The 16,260-nt window shown below is 36.4% G+C and overlaps 1 protein-coding gene across 4 annotated transcripts in view; it reads right to left on the bottom strand.

Annotated features, from left to right (window-relative positions):
• ROBO1 (roundabout guidance receptor 1) overlaps positions 1-16,260 on the bottom strand; it is a 456,386-nt gene that overhangs the window by 54,174 nt on the left and 385,952 nt on the right. For all 4 annotated transcript variants that reach the window (XM_077118707.1, XM_077118705.1, XM_077118706.1 and 1 more), the window contains exons 13-17: positions 11,990-12,111; positions 10,981-11,212; positions 9,888-10,009; positions 7,096-7,267; positions 3,117-3,314 (exon numbers count right to left, since the gene is read on the bottom strand). In XM_077118707.1, coding sequence (XP_076974822.1) covers positions 3,117-3,314; positions 7,096-7,267; positions 9,888-10,009; positions 10,981-11,212; positions 11,990-12,111 — 846 coding nt within the window. The remainder of the gene's footprint in view (positions 1-3,116; positions 3,315-7,095; positions 7,268-9,887; positions 10,010-10,980; positions 11,213-11,989; positions 12,112-16,260) is intronic.

Below are 16,260 nucleotides of genomic sequence, written 5' to 3'. Positions count from 1 at the left end.
CCTAGCTGTTAACCTTGGTTTGAGGAATTGAAGAAGGGATGAAAAGAGGTCAGTCTAAATGAAATTTTCACAGCTAGCACACCAAAGAATAACTTAATTCTCAAAGCTTCCATTAATATAGTAAACTCACTGTGTACCCTGGGATGCCAGTACAATGTGAATGCACGTGTAAGGGGGCACTAAGTGTTCTGGCAGATGTCACACCTAGACCTAAATGAAGGGGTAAATGTTAAAAATACTATTACCCAAAATCACACATTGGCTTGATGTTTTATAGGGTAATAGGCTCTTTTACATTTATTTCTGTAAAATATCATATATGCTTTTTTCCTTCAAATTATCAGGATTGTTTTTGGCATTGAAAATCTATATGAAGATCTCAAAAAATGCGCTTTTGCTTTAACTGCATAGAAACAGAATTATGAAAAACTGCCAACAACACAAAGTGAGGAAAGCAGAATCAGATGCCTATCAAATTACATTTGTAATTATGTTCTATGATTTCTGCTTAAACACAAGCTAGTTGAAAGGTCAATGGTATTAGTTTAATAGCTTTTACAGAAAGAAAACACAGGCATGTGCCAGCATGCTTACAGTACATTAGTAAAGGAAAAGGAACTTTTCAGAAAGGAAGAAGGGTTTCATGTCACATCGTAAGATTTCAAGACTATATAGAGCATTAAGTTGTTACTACCACACGCTTGATTGCAATGGGAAATGGAGGGTTCCAGTGACTGGGCTATCTGCAAAATGGAGTTGATGATGGAGGTCTTTGATGAGAGAATTCAAGAAACTCTACATCTGTATGCTAATTTGTCACTTCTCTTCATTCAAATCTGATTTCCAAATCAGTCTATCCCCAACACTCGACCCCTTTCCCACGCTGCAAGAGGTTGATACAACAAACTGCTTCTTTGTACCACTTTTTAGTAAAAGATTTTATATGGGAAAACATGTACCTTGCATCATTCTACTTTGTATATATTCTAAGTATTGGCTCTCCCTGTAAATCTCCAAGTACTCATAGTTCATTTCATAGGCAAGGACACTGACAATTTGCCTCATCTCTAGATAGGACACATATCTGAACAAAAGATATTTAAGGATGACAATGTCAAGGCAACTGTAGTAGATGAAGAGACTCAGCTCAGTAACAGGCAGGAGACACACAGATTAATTTCAATAGCATTGGTGAGGAATTGGTATTAACTCTTTCTTGCTAAGACCCCTGTGACTGAGAGTGCATGTTTTTGGGAACCCCTGTCTCTGTGTTACTGTAAACATGCAGGAACACCCAACAGAAGTTTTCATTTGGAAAAGTTCTAGCTAGTATTGAAATTTCCATTTTTGTCATAAAATTGGTCAAGGGATATGACCTGGCCAAGGTTCATAGGACATGTCCACTTAGGTAATTTTTTTAAAGGGTAGAAGTGGCTGTGGGCATGGTGGAGGTGGACATGGTGGATGTGGAGGTGACAGAGGGAGGATATAGTGGTGGTGGTGGAGGAGGAGGTGGTGAAGGAAGTGGAAATGGAGATGGTGGTGGTGGTGGAGCTGGTGGAGGTGGAGGAAGTGGTGGTGATGGTCGAGAAGAAGGCAGCGAAGGAGGAGGTGGTGGTGGTGGAGGAGGAGGTGGTGGTGGAGCTGGTAGAAGTGGAGGAAGTGGTGGTGATGGTCGAGAAGAAGGTAGTGAAGGAGGAGGAGGTGGTAGGAGGAGGAGGAGGTGGTGGTGGAGCTGGTGGAGGTGGAGGAAGTGGTGGTGATGGTCGAGAAGAAGGCAGTGAAGGAGGAGGAGGTGGTGGTGGTGGAGGAGGAGGTGGTGGTGGAGCTGGTAGAGGTGGAGGAAGTGGTGGTGATGGTCGAGAAGAAGGCAGTGAAGGAGGAGGAGGTGGTAGGAGGAGGAGGAGGTGGTGGTGGAGCTGGTAGAAGTGGAGGAAGTGGTGGTGATGGTCGAGAAGAAGGTAGTGAAGGAGGAGGAGGTGGTAGGAGGAGGAGGAGGTGGTGGTGGAGCTGGTGGAGGTGGAGGAAGTGGTGGTGATGGTCGAGAAGAAGGCAGTGAAGGAGGAGGAGGTGGTAGCGGAGCAACTTCCTTGGTACTCCACTTTAAATGGGCTTTATGGAAAAGCAAAACACGTCTGTCAGACTGAACTATAGATCCTGCAGCTAGAGTGACTATGTTATTTATCATCCAAATCAGGATAATTTTGAGAGCAAAAGAAAAAAGTGTACTGAAAATAATTTTGCTGGACTACCGGATTAAATGTAACTGTCCCCTAAAAACTAGGACTTTCAGTCACACTACCTATAGCCCAGATCCGAAGCCCACAGTTGGTGAATATATTTTGGGGGTGAGAAATAAATATTTTTTTAATCTGGCAGTTGTTAACAACCTCCCCAAAGGATTAAAAATACAAACCATAGGTGTCTTTAAAACACCTTAGCTTATTCAGTTCATTCTTAAACTTGTAGATAATAGCAGCCAAATGAACTTGTCTTCTAAAATTACATATTTGTAACAAAATCACCATCACTAATTAGCAGCACACACATATTGAAATACCATTTTAACAATAAAAGTGTACCAAATTTCCTTCCTCTGCAAGCTAAAAGCACATCACTCCATCATGCATTCCATATCTACGAAGAAAGAACTGTTTTATAAATAATCAAATGGCAATAACCTCTCTTGCTTCACAAAGCTGATGTCCTCTTTCAAACCAGGTGAGAAAGAGAATTCACCCGCTGCATTCATCATTCCTGCGATAAGAAGATTAGAATTTTTCCTACAGAAGCGAAAGCAATGAAATTACTCTCTAAAAGAACAGGATAATAGTGTAACAACAGAGTCTAGACTCACCTTGTGGAAAGACAGTATATATAGCGCGGAAATACATTTCAAAGAAACCGGACCTGAAACTGGTAAGTGCTATTTGTAACACTGCTACTCAAGCGGAGTAAACGTATGGCAGATGTCACTATAAAATAAAAACACCCCTGAAAAGTTTGAATATTAAAATAGCTTAATATAGGTCACACATCATCAGGAATATATGGGGAGCACACAAAATCGAGCTTTGCAAATATATGAAGATCTGGGAAACTGAGGCCAAACACACCTTTGCGGATGCCCGCGTAGGTGCTGTTGAGTCCGCTCCTTTTCTTCCGGTGCCGGTACAGCCAGATGCTGAAGACGGTAAGGATGATCCAGCAGGCCGCCCCGATGCCTGCGATGAACGCCGGCTGCTTCACGACGTCCGAAATCTGCTGAGCTAAGCTGACTTGGTCCTCAGGAGACACAGGGTTTCCATGAGAATCTGAAAAGCCAGCTTCGCGTTAATTCGGGTTTAACAATGCAATAAGGTGAGGCTACTTATGGGATATTAAATGGCCATCATTATTTTGTGACTTTTTGGACATGATTTCTGTTTTACATCCTGCAACAGCTCCCATTCTTAATTAATATCGCCCATCCATCCATGAGCTTTTCAGCGAAATTGGAAAATTAGAGACATTCTATTTATTTTGATTCAAAGCACAGAGGACATAATTTTACGACACTGTAGGTAGAAACAAAGGGATGGCACACAGTCTCTACTTTTTCACACCAGAAAACTCTGCGGCTCACTGCTTAGAGTGGGTTTCTTGGGACAGGCCTCACTCACTGAGATAAATGCAAAAATATGATGCTAAAGAGTGAAATGTTTTAATGCGAGTGTACAAATAAATATGGAGTAATGAATAAATATATACAAGAAAGATATGAACTTTCTCACATTCTATAGGAACCTTCAATTAAATGTTCTAAAAAAGGGAAGAAATGATTTCCTCTCTAAGGAATATATTGAATAAAAAAGGCTATGTGTATGTCTGGATGTGTATCTCACCATGCCTGGAGGCACTATTGTAAGACCCTTCACTGTCTTAGAAATACATTATTTGAGCCTATGTTGAGAAGGGTCTATAAAAGCCGTTAAGGTGCAATGACAAATAAAGATAACGTTACCATTGAAATTACGATGAATAATCTTTCTTTAAAAATAATAACCATGGCCAGCAATCCATATAAGAAAGGAACATTAAATATGTAAAAGAACAATCAAATGTTATAAATAGTCAGAAAAGTTGATGCTTTTTGTTAGCTAGTTGTTTCAGGAATTAAAAATTGATGAAATGTATAGCTATTAAAATTTACTTATTTTATAGTTATGCATCAAACCCACAAAGACATTCATTTTTCAAGCTTAGCATTACATCAAGTTATACAGAGCAGTCTCTGCAAAGTCTTTGTAGACGACTGGAGGCCATTGCTCGATCATCAAACCAATATCCTACTTTGTTGGCACTGTGTGATGCCAGCCCTAAGAATGACCAGTGGGTGGCATTCCTATTTGTGCTGCAATTTTAATGTTCTTTCATCACATTATCTGATGAAACAAGAAAGTGCTTGCCCCTTCCATTGGGATTGGTGCATTTCTACAATTGTTAAATCATCTGACTAAAAATATTCTATTCATGCAGCTAGCTTTAAAATAGAAAATCTTTTCCAGTCTAAAAATACTGTTTTTCCAGAAAAGTAATTGGTATAATTTATTACAAATAAACAACATATCTTAAAAAGAGAAACGTTCTTAGAGTATTTTTTCTTATGAAATGATATTATTTTCTAATAAGACAACTGGCAGGAAAAATACTCATTCAATGGCTAAATGTACCTTAAAAAACAGCACCCCTTTCAATAAGAAATAGTTAAATTGCTACTGACAGTGTGCATGTGTATCGATGCTATTTGGGATTTCTTGAACAGAATTGCAGATTTCATTGTACAAGGCTCAAGATTAAATAACATGTTTTCACGAGCAGTCATCTATCTTCAAATGTTTGTTGACTGAAAGTGTGATCTCATCTTCTAGAGCCCTATACTCCATAAGAGCACTTCATCTTCTGAAAACTCACCAAGCAGATCTATTCTTTTTATTCCTAATACACCCTTTGTATCTGTGAGGTTTATAGATTTCATGGATATTTGCATAAGGTTAAGTTGGGTAGCTTCAGATTTTATGGAAGCGGCCAAGAGAGTTTCCATGTGAAAGACCAGATGGGCTTAACAGAATAGTGCGGTGTGACCAATGAATTAATACGGCTACTCGATGTCTCAGTCTTTGTCTCACTGCAGCTGAGGCTATATTTAGATATGGAAAACTGGAACACATTTATAATTTCAAGAAAACCCTTAAATCCCATGATTGAAATCTTAAATGCATAAAATTTTGGATGGTCCTTTTTCCAATTCATCTTCCAAAAATCAGGACTAAAAGACATATGCTATGAAAATAGGTAAACAACATCAGCAATCTATAAGGTCATCAAAATGTCACTTAAAATATCAATTCTAATTAATTAATGCCGACATTTCACAAAAGTGGACAAATATGCCAGTAGCGACAATTTCTCCAAGATATACTGTTTCACCCCATATTTATATGTTATTGTAACATATGCATCAAGCAATTCCTTTTTTTATAGTTTCCTGTACCACTTGGATTTTTTTGCAATAAACATATTTCTTTTTTTAAACCAGAAATAAACCATGAAGCTGCTTTTGCTTAAAAAAACAGTGTATATGGTCATTGTTAAAAATATGCTAAATACAAAAAGATAATCTAAAAATATATTTCTGGCCTGTGGTTGTGGTGCAGAAACAAGCTACCAATAAAGAGTTGAGCATGACTCTTCTATAGAGTTGTTGAGAAGTAGTTCTCCAGCCAGTGACTTCACTCCGTAGTGTCCCTATCACCTGTTTGGAATCCCATGACTGAGTTTCTGGGCAGGAGTGACATACACCATTCTGAGACCTGCACCAGCAAAACCTCCTTGTGTTTTCCTCTGCTCCCTTCTGTTGGCACAGGTGAACCTGAGAAGCCCCAAGTTGAAAAGGGAAAATCTTGTCACCCAAAGACCCTCAATATTTATAAGAAAGAAAGATCCACCCTACAATCATTGGACTTTATATGGACTTTTTCAGTGAAGCTACACAAAATTTTCAAGAAGGATCAATTATAACGATGGACTTCATTAACAGTTTTCAAAATGAATGTCAAGTTCTTTATGCACATCTACAAAATTTATTCAAAGCCAAATGTTTCTTAATTTTATTTTGTAGTCATTTCTAGGATGTAGCATCAAGATTGACATGCAAAAATAATATATTCTTACTCATGAAGTTTAAAGATTCATACATCTGAGTTATCTTCACAATTTACCAACTGACATAAAATATTAGTAACGTTGGAACACACACAAAATTAACTACATATTTGCTAGATGAAATTCTCAGCATTATTCGCAATTTAAGTGTCACGTCTTCATATCTTATCCTTTTTATCCACTTTTCAGTTACAGTAGTATTTTGTTATTTGCTTTAGAGTTCACTAGTAATCATTTACAAATTTGTGCTTTATGTTCATGCAATATTACCCATAATGAATTGTGCTTATATAGGCTTTCTTGTCAGGTTTTTTTTTTTTTTTAATTCATCTAACCACTTTTTAAGCACAAATTTAACTTTCCAAATAACTAGCATATAAAAATTTCAAATGCTCTTTGATATCTCAATCTATCTCTTATTGTAAAAAGAACTGCAACTATAAAGACATTAAATGTAACTATAAATCACATAGTGCTATAAACCTCCAATACCTAAAGTTTGTCATGAAGGTTTTTAAAAATGCCAAATAATTTTAAGTTCCATGAGGACAAGGCTTGCATCATCTTGCTCACTGACGCATCCTGGGTACTCAATATGCAGGATTTGTTGAATACATGAAAAAGAAATCCAGTGAATAGGTTAAGTGATACTGAATGCTGATAGTCTTTTGCTTGAAATATTTAAAATGCGTGTGTGGGTAAGTTTAAGTTCATTATGATTTTCAAAAAAAAACCAAAAACATATATATATCTACTGCCTCCGACGTTGTAGGTCTCATGTACTTCCATAACCTATTCAACTTGGAATGGTGCTTTGACTACATACAGAAAAGGATCAGCACGACAGAGGACACAGCGACAGCTGTCCAGCAGGTCGTGATCCACCCTCACCTAGCTGGATGAACTGGGGCTCGCTCTTCACCCCGGGGCCCGCCCCAGTGCTGGCCGCCACCTCCACGCTGTACCGGATCCCGGGAACCAGGGAGGGAATCACCACGGAGAGGGTGGCGCCGTCCACGGTCTTGTTGATGTGGTACCGCGTTTCATTGCCCAGACACCAAATCTGTAAGGAAAGCACAGTGGATGATCAGACGCCGGGCATCACAAAACAAAGATGAGTAAGAACCTCTGAGGCTAATACCTTACTTCCGCAGTCTTCTGGCAAAAAATTCCTTGCCGCTATTACTGGCATTTCATTTTTTACATCAAAATTGCAAAGTGATTGACTTAAAAGAGGGAGAGCTTCTGAATATTCTATAGTACCTTTGTATACGTGTGGCTATTAAAATGAAAACTGACCACAAGGAATAACAATCGTCCCAGGATATTTTATTCAGCATACGATGTGTTGATTTCATATTTAATTTAATTTAAGCACTCTGATTTTGTATTTTAATGGCATTGAGTCTTTGATAACATAATAACACGAATTTGACTTGAAAGAAAAACATTCTTTTAATAAGAACATTATTGTATACTTCATGAACTTTGGTGATAGGAAACTACTTTTGGGAAATTAAGACATTCGAACTATAAAATAATCCTTATTTTATATTTCACGAAAGGATCACTTAATTATAAAGTAATTATTTGCGATGCTTAAGAACTTGGACCTGCTGCAATGACAGTGTTCTGACTCAGTTTCCAAGTGAAAATAATTCATGCAGTCAGTTATAAGCTGACTCCATGGTTTTATGATGTCCTCAAGCAACATATCAAGTAGCCCATTGCCTAATATCATAGAAAAGTGGGATTTAAAATAGTTCTAAAAATACCAGTGTCTTAGATCGCTTGGGCAATACCTTTCATTCTTCCCTTGAAAGTTCATATTATTGTAATATAGTTTCAGTGTCCAACACCAGCAAATGGTCAGACTCTAAACCAGGATTTGACCATCTGGAATTAAAGGCCCCTTTGTGATTTTGTTCCCCCAATTACATTACGCAGCGGAAGCGAAGCCACAAACTGATTTTGTACCAGTCAATCAGGTTCTGAAAGGCATTTTATTATTTTAAATTGACCATGAAGTTAAGTGAAATCCACCCTTTCACATTTCTTCAGGAGAGAAATGAGTTTTGACTCTTAGGGGAAAATACCTACATTACACAATTTTGCTTGAGAGCTGAGACATTTAATTTCATGTTAAATCCTGAAGATTCTTCTATAGCGGTCCTATTTTTCTGGCTTGAACCATAGCATCCTCTCACTGCAAGTATTGAAATAATCTTGAAACTCATGAGAAATCACTTGAAAGTGTAGCAATGTTTACCTTTCTAATGATTCAATTGCATTAGAAAATATCATTTGAAATATCTGAAAACATTCAACAGCATATCTGGCAGTATTTTCAATGTGTTTTTACAACTATAGTCCTTTAAAAATGTACATGAATTTCATAAAGCTATGTTCCATTTGTTCTTAAAATCAATTTTATATTAAAAATTCTACGTAAAATTAAGCTCACTATAAATGGATACTGTACAAATTATTTGCCACTCAAAGGAGCATGGCTTTTGTTTAGATCCTAACTGGGAGTGCACATCAGAATTACTTGGAGAGATTTATCAAGGTAAACATGCCAAGATCCCATTTTAGACCTAATGAATAAAGGTTTCCAAGGGTACTAGCCAGGCATAAATATTTGGGTAAAGTAATTCTGATTCTAACCTATAATTAAGAATCACCAACCTACACTCTAGATGTGTCTGCCTTTCTGACATCAGTCTCAAATCAACAGGTACATTTTAAAATATTGGCATAAAGGAGATCATCTAACTGATGATCATAATTAATAAGTAACCAGAAAATACTCTGGCATTATAGAATTTTAAGGCAGCGTCTAAATACTACCTGTTTTGCAGTTAAAATCAGAGGTTTTCAATTCATATCTATTAATTTTCATTTATTCACAAAATGAATGAATCTCCTGTAATACAAATTCATTAACAGGACAAAGACAAACACTCTTTTGACTATCTCATGTTCTTAATTTAGTTTTGCTGCAGTTTGGCACACTTGAAAATATTTGCTCTAAATTTATCTATGTAAAACTCTACATACTCATTGAATAGAGCTAATGGTTTTACAGTAAAAATAATTATTCAGAATAATTGAATTAAAACCCTTGAAAATCTATTACACATCTTTAAGATTTCTTAGAAAATAGTAATTTAATTATCCCTGAGACATGACATTTTATTTGAAGACTAAAACAAGATTTCTAGACTAAAATACTGATCTTCAAACACACTAAAGAATTTTTCCTACTTAACCCCAAAGTTCTCAAATTTCAAAGATGTAAAAAAGAAAGCAAACCACATTTAATAGAATGAGACATAGCCAATTTCATAGGGCAATCCAATCTGTAAAATATATTCAAGTTATTTTGAAGTCAAATAAAGATTTTTAAATTTGCATTTACATCTCCTACTTAAGTGAAATTACATGCCTCTATATTTTGTGACTATATAGATTCTTCCTTTTAAATTACCTTGTTTAAAATTACTTCTCCAGCAAATAATCTTCCACGATCATAAACAGAAAAGTATGTTTTTAATAATTTTACAAGTTACTATTTGGGCCACCAGGTGGCGCCAAATATCCATAAACAATTTAGCCAGCGTTTTTTCTTTTTGTTTGTGGAAGCAGTGTCCTTCATCAGCGCATTATTATACATATATTACCTTATACTCTTGGACCATTCCATTTTGAGTGCCTTCTGGAGGTGGTTGCCAAGTAACAAGAATTGCAGTTCCATTTCCATCATTCTTTGATACAGTTACACTTTGGGGTGGAGCACTGGGTGCTATTAAATTATTTTAGAAAGCAGATTATTACAAGTGCGTTAAAGAACAGTGAAAGCAGGTACTTAATATTAGTCAAACAGTAACCATATGAATTTTAAATCAAAATGTGTATGTTTTAAAGATGTACCTCATCCAAGTCTGAATAATCCCAAACCACTTAAGTTTTTCTCAATATAGCTAAACTATTGTCGTTGTGAACTTCCCATAACCAAAGTTATGTAGATTTTCTCTGCAAAACACCCCAGGAAAATTCTTATTTCTCTGGCCCTGCTGTAACTCAGCACCATAATCTCCCCCCAAATATTAAAAAATATTAAGATGAAGGCTGATCATTCATGATATTAAAGACACCCTCTCATTTAAATACAATGATAAAGACAATTTAGGGAAAAGTTTATTTATTTTAAGAGTACACTTGTGACATGTAACCTTTTGCCTTTATGTAAATATTAATTTTTACTTTTCATTGATAAGTGGCTAATCATCCTGATTTTCTCAGAACTGTGGTGTCTCGAGGCAAATGGTACTATCAGTACTAAACCCGGGAAAATCCTAGGCAAACCAAGATGATTTACCTTATTTACAAAATAAATTAATCAAAGTAAAATTCAATAAATGAATGAAAGATGATGAATACAAAGGCAAGAAAACTGAACACAATTCCATCTTTAAAAGTGAATTTTAGTTCCAAAGAATTTAATATGCCCTACAGATCACTTATATCATTAAGTGATCTGTAGGGCATAAGTGATATAAGTTTTACATGTGCACATTTTTTATAGAAGCCATTATTAAGACACTTGAGTTTTGAGTAGTTGTTATAATTAAATAAATTATCTTAGCAAAGTATAATGTTCAAAATCAGGAGTTAATAATTAATGTGGACATTAGCATTTACATTTTTTCAATTAAGTTAATAAAAGCCTAACATATATACTGCAATGCACAGAAAGCAGACAATTATACTTGCCTTCTTCCAAGGTTTTGGCAAACTTGATTTCACTATCTGCTCCTTGAAATTCATTAAAAAAAGGACGGGCCTTAATTTCATAGTTGACACCCTTTTTGAGTTCGGGGATAACCACACTGTTTTTGGTTGGGGTCCTCACTTCAAAAACTAACCATTCTGATTCACCAAGATTGGCCCCAGATGGCCGATAGAGAATTTTATATCCTTGAATATACTGAGACTGTTGGTCCACCTATTAAAATGACACCAAAAAAAAAAAAATGCAATCATTCAGAATACCTTTTTATTGGCTTGTAGGAAAATGATGAAAATTAAATGTGACAGAATGTGAAAGTATCTGTCTGGCTTCACTCCATGTTTATCCAGTTAATATTAAATAGTAAATGTATATATTTTTCAATACTCTCTTTTTCAGCTTAATATGTAGTATTAGATATTAGTTTTTGTGCTTTGAGCAGAATTCATGGGAGTTTATCTAGGGACAAGCCTGAGTCAAGGGAATGAGGGAGTAAAAGGGGTTTAGAATATTCTGATTTTTTTTTTTATAACATGGGCAGGCACGGGGAATTGAACCCAGGTCTCCCGCATGGCAGGCAAGATGGTGCCACTGAGCCACCATCGCAACCACCCAGCACCTTCCGATTTTAAAAACCTATTAAATATTATTTAGAAAGGTATCTAATTTAATAATATTGCATGTGCTCATGATCCCACTACAAGGTAGATGTCCTCCACAGTTAACACTTTGCGATTATTTTCTCCGAGACTGATGAAGTTCATTACTGCATTGGGTTAATAAGTTGTATACTGATACAAATTGAAACATCTGTCTGTTTAATGTCAGTCTACAGTTACCATAATAAAGTATGTTTACATCTTAAAGTCAAGTTATCATTGGTGTAGAAGTGGGCAATGCACAGTTAAATTTATAAATAAAATATACATAAATCATTCTTATGATGATCTCACAGAAGTCACTCTATCACCTATAACAGTAACAACAACTCACGGTCCAGTGTACTTCGATGGATGAGGAGGAAAGGATGGTAGGATTGTGGAGGTGCAGAACCACATTCCCCAGCTCTCTCTGGACCTGCTTATGATCCACCCCCTGACTTGTTGGTGGAACATCTGCAACAATGCAAGAAGACTATGTCAAGTCCTACAAAACTGTTATGAACTGGCAGGAAACATGCTTAAATTCTTTCACCCATAGCAACTCTCAGAAGAGAAGAATCATTGGATGATTGGGGCTGGGAAGCCTACCTGCCATCACAGATTATAGGAACAATATAACCTTTTTACTAGGATCAGGAGGCTGGGGAGGGAGGGAGGGTGAAGGGAAGTGGGAAAGGCAGAGGCAGACTGGGAGGGAACAAGCAGAGGCCATATACAAAGCAAAAAAGAACAGGAGACGAGGGTGACATGGTCAGCAACAGTGGCCCTTTCCACCATGTACCCATTACTTTCCTCCTGAGAATGAGGAGCCTCTGGCAATCCCCTCTGAATCTGTTATAACCTTCTGTATTGAACCTGACTATGTAAGAAAGAAAAGATTCAAAAATTGCAACCAACATAGAAGGGCAATGAAAAGAATGGAAACAAAATAAGTGAGAAACAAATCAGAAAGAATTCATACACCTTGCATATCATAAGATGAACCTGGATATCTTCCCAGCTAAGGTATATCATAACTCAGTGTCTACAATGCAGAATACAGAAGTCACCGAGAAAATAAAACAGAATTAAAATAAATCTGATTAGATCCATGAGAGCAGGCCACTTCACGTCTATTTAATTGGTGGTATTTTAGTTTACCTAGTACATCATGGTTAAATAAGATTTAGTAAAGAATTCTTAACTGTCAAGGAAACCAAGAACACAAAAAGAATTAGATTGCTCCTAGCATTAATTTATACTAAATTTTGCTCCCAATAAGGAGGGGTGTTGTTAAACTTATTTTAAGCCATTCTCAACAAAAATTGCAAGATTCTAAAGAGACGTTCTAAACACAGGTGTTTTGTGTTGTTTAAAATAGTAAAAGAGAAGACAAGGTGAGGAGATAGAGAAAATAAAGAATGATTAGCTTCCCAAATTCTCCTTAGAGTATCGTATATTGGCAAATATAATCTAGATTATTCACCATCTCATAAACAACAAAAACAAGAGTTTATTTTTCTGAATGAACAAATACCTTCTAAGAATGGACCTTGGATAGAAAGGAAAAGCATGAATGTTACAAATGAAGTTGGTAAGTATCTCTGATGCAGTGCCAGAAAAGCAGGCAAATGGAAGAGATAGCATATTTTAGATAAACTTGTGGCTGTATATATATCTAGTCTGTACATTAAACTTATAAATAAGCAAAGTGATAAAAATTAGATCATTCTGGCTTGTCACATTTTAGCATACCTTACTAATACTTTTGGCTAATCCTGGCTCTAGAAAGGCCTGCTATCACAGTCTACAGAGGGAAAACACTTGATTGTCATCTTTCATTTACTTTGTGTATTAGGCATGATTTTTTTCCCTAGTTGTCTCAGTTGTGCCTGTGGTTTTGGCTGTCATCTATCTCTAGGTTATGAATGAAGTTATTAGGATAAGATAGACTTGAGTTTGTATCCCAACTCGGCAACTTAACAGCCATGTGACATTAGGAAGACTTTGTAATCGCTCTTGTCTCTTTTCTGATATTTCAAATGGCAATATCAAGGGCAGCCACTTCTCAGGACTGCTGTGACAATTACATAAAGTGCTTTACCTGAAGGCAGGGATTCTGTATTTATCTTTGTAAACCCACAATATCAAGCACAGTTCATACATGTAGACTATGCTTAATAAACACTGGTGGAATTACAGTGAATTATTGCATGGAAAATACATTCATTTTTATCTGCCTGTAAACATTTTCTCTCATATGTAAACTTTCATCCTCGAAGAATCTTCTACCTTTCAGGAAGTTCCTTTGAATTCAGTAATAACCATTTAAAATGTTACTGCCATGATATGCATCTCAATCCCTAATTTCTATAATTTGATATAAACCTGCCAATCAATCCTTTCATGAAAATTGCAAGATTCCCTTGCCTAGTATAATCACTTCAGCAATATCAGTCTAGAACATTCCTTAAGATAGTTTCACATTGGAGATAAAATGGAAAGTGATGTCTAATAATGTAAATGAGTTTATGAGTTGATCCTTCTCTTCTTTTTGTTCACCTCCTCCTACCATAAGCAATGTATTATGATGTAAAAGAGCTTTTCTAACATTTAAATTTAGACTTGGAAGTAACCTCAGATATTGCCCTATTGCAAACCTTTTCCAATATTGGAACTCTGTGTACACATCTTCGAGGAGAGACTGTTCAGGTATTAGGTCATTATGAATGCTAACTTGGGTCTCATTATCTACACTGTCCATGTTCAGCACATCGCGTGTCATCACTGTTCAGTGATGTTCAGTGATCGCGTGACATCACTGCATGTACGAGAGGCGTGAAGTAAGAATATTAGTAACTGCAGCAATGGCTGACACCATCCCTGCAATGATACCCCTTTCCCCAATTGTCAGCTGCTCATTTCATCTTCCTCGCATTATCAAATCTTTTCTTTGGGACAGCATATCTTCATCCCTCTGTGGCAAGGCTAAAACTCCAACTGAGATAGGCTGACCTGACCCCTGTCCTTGAAACCTGCCTCTCATATCTTTGCACCTTTCCCTTTGACAAAAGATCACTCATTGGAATCTCTATTTGGAGAGACTTTTGCAACCATGTTTCAGAAAAAACTTCATAAATTCTGACTGATCCCTTATCAATTTATTTCCAACTAGTCCTTCTTGATTACCTTCCACCCACCTGAAGAAATCTTTCCTTTACTGCTTCTGCATTCTATACTTTCCAGTTGGATTTTTTCCAGATTCTTCCCCCAGATTCTTGTTAGGGCCAATTTTAGTCTGACCCTCAGCTGAGATCCAGTCTCAAAGACAGTACAAGAATCGGACAATGAAAGCTGTAATGTTATTTCTACTCATTGTCCTGTCCTGTTGCTCCGAGTTAGGAAAAACATACCTCATCCAAATGAATCCTTTATATTTTTAAGAAAAAGACGTCATGCCTACTCTAACTTTTCTGGGCTAAACATGCCCAGGTTCTTGAATGCCTTTTCCTGATATGATTTTCAGCCTCCCAGCAGCTCCACCAACTATCCTCATTGTTTTCCTCTAGGCTTCTTAAAAGTCTTAAAAATTCACCTAAAAATGTAGCACTCAGAATAGAATATATTACTCCATTCATGAGCTGACCAGTTTCGAGTAAATGGAAGAGATGACTTGATCCAGACATAATTCTGTTATTCCAGCTAAGACTGCATTTGTTATTTTGGCAACTACTTCACTCAGTTGGCTCAGGTAGGTGTTTTAATTGACTTCAAACTATAAAGCCTGCCGGTCCTCCACCTCTCTGACACACACTCAGATGTACTCCTCTTAAGCCGGGTGTATCTGTCTACAGCTAATTTTTTTAATCCTAAGTATGAGTACCAGACTTTTAACTTTCTCCATTAATTTTAAGCTTGTTAGAGCTGGCCCATCATTCCAGTTTGTCAAGATATGTTTAATTCTGATTATCTCATTGGGCGTATTACCTGACTTTCTCACTTTGTATAATATCTGCACATTTCACAAACTTTCTAGATCTTTAGTCCTGACACTGAAAGATATAAAGTCCAATGATGGAGTTTTATAGGAAAAAAAAAGATGTCTGAGCCTTGTATACTTCTAAATTGATTGTTCAAATTAATACTTTCACAGAACTGAGGAATAAGTAATTTGTAGCCCAATTTTGTAGATGAGGAAATTGAAGCTCAGTAGGACTAACTTGCTTCATGTTTTATAGTAGAGGTTGAGTATATGAGACTACAAATTCTGATTTCAAAATTCTACGGCTGTTTCACTATATTTGCAGTCTTTGCCATGCATTATTTTAGACAGATTGTTACAATAGTTATTTATGGATACAGGTGAGGTGATTAAAATTTAAGAAGACAAATACATTTTCTGGTAAAATGCTAAATACCACCTCAATTACAAATTAACATACATTTATCAAAATGATTTATATGCATTTGTGGCAGAACAGAGTGAAGCCATATATAGTCAATCAAGGACTCAAGAGTCCACTGAATAGAGACCACTGCACTGGGGATGAGGGTTTAAACTGATTTTATATCTGTCATAGTTTTTGTAATTTTAAAAACGTGTATCTAATATTGAAAACCTCA

This window comes from Tamandua tetradactyla, chromosome 10, assembly GCF_023851605.1.
Source record: "Tamandua tetradactyla isolate mTamTet1 chromosome 10, mTamTet1.pri, whole genome shotgun sequence".
NCBI lineage: Eukaryota > Metazoa > Chordata > Mammalia > Pilosa > Myrmecophagidae > Tamandua > Tamandua tetradactyla.
The sequence above is the reverse complement of the archived record's forward strand: the minus strand, read 5'-3'. Positions and strand labels throughout refer to the sequence as shown.